Source organism: Pistacia vera, unplaced genomic scaffold, assembly GCF_008641045.1.
Source record: "Pistacia vera cultivar Batoury unplaced genomic scaffold, PisVer_v2 Contig2, whole genome shotgun sequence".
Classification (NCBI taxonomy): Eukaryota; Viridiplantae; Streptophyta; class Magnoliopsida; order Sapindales; family Anacardiaceae; genus Pistacia; species Pistacia vera.
The window spans coordinates 316,427-319,128 of record NW_022196001.1 but is presented as its reverse complement, the minus strand read 5'-3'; the positions used below and the strand labels follow the sequence as shown (position 1 = coordinate 319,128).

Here is a 2,702-nt window from a genome sequence, read left to right as displayed (position 1 = left end):
TCCTCATGGCTTTCACCCTTTTGAAAGAGATAGGAAGCATCCCAAGCCCCCATCAAAATGTAGGGTTACAAGTGATGTAAACATCAGATAAATATTCTGCAACAACAAAAGAAGCGGGAGAAAGAAAAGAAACACAACAAACTGAAAGAAAAGTGAGTAAGATAGTGGTAGCGTTCATCAAAGCTAAACACTATATAGAATTCCTATTGACACAGTTTTTAGTGGCCTTCTTGCACTCTTGGCCGCTCTTCTTCCTTGATGGTTTTTGTACCTCCTTCCTTACTGTAGGCTAAAGCTACCCCTTTTTATTTATTTACTTTCCCTTTTCTTTATCTTCTTGATTGTCACTAGCTGAAAAATTTTGTTTTAGCATTGGAAAATGAAATCCCAGTCATCAACTCCAAATCATATACCATATGGCAGATAACACTCATTAGACCTATAATCAAATCTAATAGCAGGAATCGATTCCCAGTGAGAAAGAGATCCTACAGTCCAAATCAATAAACCAAAATATCAAATTCCACTAACTATTGCCGACAGTTTTTCTTGGATGAGGAATTCTGCGCTTGATCAGTGTATGTAAGTCTTCTTTTTGTGCCAGCTCCAAAGGTGAATGCAGAAACCTCAAAAATACCAATCGTGCTCCGTGATGACAAATCCCGGCTTGGTGTTTTTAACTTTCCCATCTCTAACTCATGCATTATACTGTAGCAAGTATGTATATGCTCCTGTGAAAGTGCAATAAAGTAGATAACATTCACTATCAAAACTTTGATAAATTCTCTAATAAACTGGCTATAAGAATCCAATAAATTGATTCATCGAGATAGGAAAGCTCACAATTTCCAGAGAATCACATGAAGAGACAACATTCATCTTGAGCTCCACTGCTTGTCTTGTCATATGAGCATCAGATGCAACTAAAACTGCAGCAGCAGCGATCATGGACGGTCGATAATCCATCAAATTAATCTCTGTGCCAAAAGATTCAAACTTAATAAATAAACAGACAATAAATTCACAAAATCTGCATTAGTTATCAATAATATAATTACCTCTTGTTATAGTGACGATAAGTTCAACAGCCTTGCAGACTAATTCTTTTGGTCTACCTTCACCAGAAAATTTGCTAATGAAGTAACCAAGGAATTTGAAAGGAGTAATTGAACCCATTTTCCACTCCAATGTGCTCAATACCAGTAGCTCCATCCTCTGAATCGCCTTGTTCTCAAAATCAAAATCTTCCACAACAAATTCTGATAAGGATGGCACTTTACACTCCTCCATTTTTGCAGCCAGAGATAGACATGCCACAGTTAATAATCGTATAGCCCATCGTTTCCCTTCCTAATCAAAATCAACAAGCATAAAAAAAATAAAGACTACTTTCTTAAACCATTAAAAAAAAAAAAAAAAAAAAAAAAACTCAGAGATGCGTACATCAATGGATCGTTTTGAAAGAAACCGATCAAAGTAATCCACAGAAAGATAAGCTGTGTGGAACTGGAACCCAAACCTTGCTCTCCTCTGTAAAAACCACAAACCAGTGACAAAAACAGAGGAAAACCAGAATAAATGAGAAAATAAAGAGAGCTTTGAAGAGCGAACAAACATTAAACATCCATCGAATGGCATCCAAGCGAGCACTTTTGAGCCAAGCTTGGTCCTTGGATGAGGCATCATCAGAAAAGACACCACTTTTGGGTCCAAAAATGGGCTCTTTTTGAACCAACTGTTGTATAAACTCTTCATCATCATCTTCCAAAACAAAACCTGAGTTATAGATATCAGTCATATCAAAATGTTGTGTTTGTTGAGTGACACAGGGTTCTCCGTCTTCAAAACACAGAAGAGAAGAAGCAGAAGAAGAAAGATCAGAATCGGCCATAGTTGAAATGAGAATCAAAGAGCAAAAAAGACATTGGGGGCTATTTGTAGGATAGAAAAGAGACAGGAAATATGGAGGGAGTGAAATAAGTTGAGTGAAGGAGTGGGTTACTTGGTGTTGAAAGCAGCGGTTTTAGTGCCGCCAAAACAATCGTATACGATATAGAGAGGCGTTATTTAGCGGTTATACGCTGTAAAAATCAAGTATGTACAAATGAGCCCCAAAAATTTCTCCATATGTTGGGAGATTCTCGCTATTATCTCTATTTATTACGCATATTTTATGGTCTATTCCTTAACTCACGACAGCTGCAGCTGTAGGACGGAAACTTTTCCCTCCATTTTATCAAAGGGTTGGTTTATTAAAGTGCTTCGTTAGAATCCCCGCGCGCGCGCGCGTACACACACGCATATATATATATATATATATATATGATTTTTTCTGAATTATTTAAAGAATTAATATTTGATATATAATGTGAAGAAAAAATTAGCGGTGAAAATTATTTAATAATGTTAGTGGCAACAATTTTCTCTTTTATGTGAGTGAATTGAAGGAGATTACTAATCTAACCACCTTTGGCTTTGGGTTGATCGAGTGGTTAAATAAAGACTTTTAGAGTATTATCTAAAATAGCATAAATTTAATTTAACTCAGTTATTAATAAGGGTGACGACTGAAGGTTTACCCAATCGTTAACTTTAAGACCTTAAAGATTAGTTAAGAACGCATAAGTGGGTCTAATACTCTGATCACAAAAACACAAAAAAAAAAAAAAAAAAAAAATTAATTAATTGCTAGTTTGCAAATC

General features: G+C 35.8%; 1 protein-coding gene across 1 annotated transcript; it reads right to left on the bottom strand.

Moving 5' to 3' along the window:
- On the bottom strand, positions 1 to 1,958 carry LOC116128415 (cyclin-D5-1-like). The gene is made up of 5 exons (XM_031414141.1): positions 1,616 to 1,958; positions 1,444 to 1,530; positions 1,059 to 1,350; positions 844 to 977; positions 1 to 731 (listed from the first exon to the last, which is right to left on the bottom strand). Exons 1-5 carry the CDS (start codon positions 1,889 to 1,891, stop codon positions 531 to 533), a joined length of 990 nt encoding a protein of 329 aa, XP_031270001.1. The 5' UTR covers positions 1,892 to 1,958; the 3' UTR covers positions 1 to 530.
- Positions 1,959 to 2,702: the final 744 nt, after the last annotated feature.

What these genes read in the sequence shown, in the direction of transcription:
- LOC116128415 (XM_031414141.1), bottom strand. Translation starts at nt 1,891, where the DNA reads ATGGCCGATTCTGATCTTTCTTCTTCTGCTTCTTCTCTTCTGTGTTTT. An exon ending in TATCGTCACTATAACAAGAG is followed by an intron (nt 978 to 1,058) that starts GTAATTATATTA and finishes CTTTTGGCACAG; the next exon opens with AGATTAATTTGATGGATTAT. An exon ending in CATGTGATTCTCTGGAAATT is followed by an intron (nt 732 to 843) that starts GTGAGCTTTCCT and finishes GCACTTTCACAG; the next exon opens with GAGCATATACATACTTGCTA.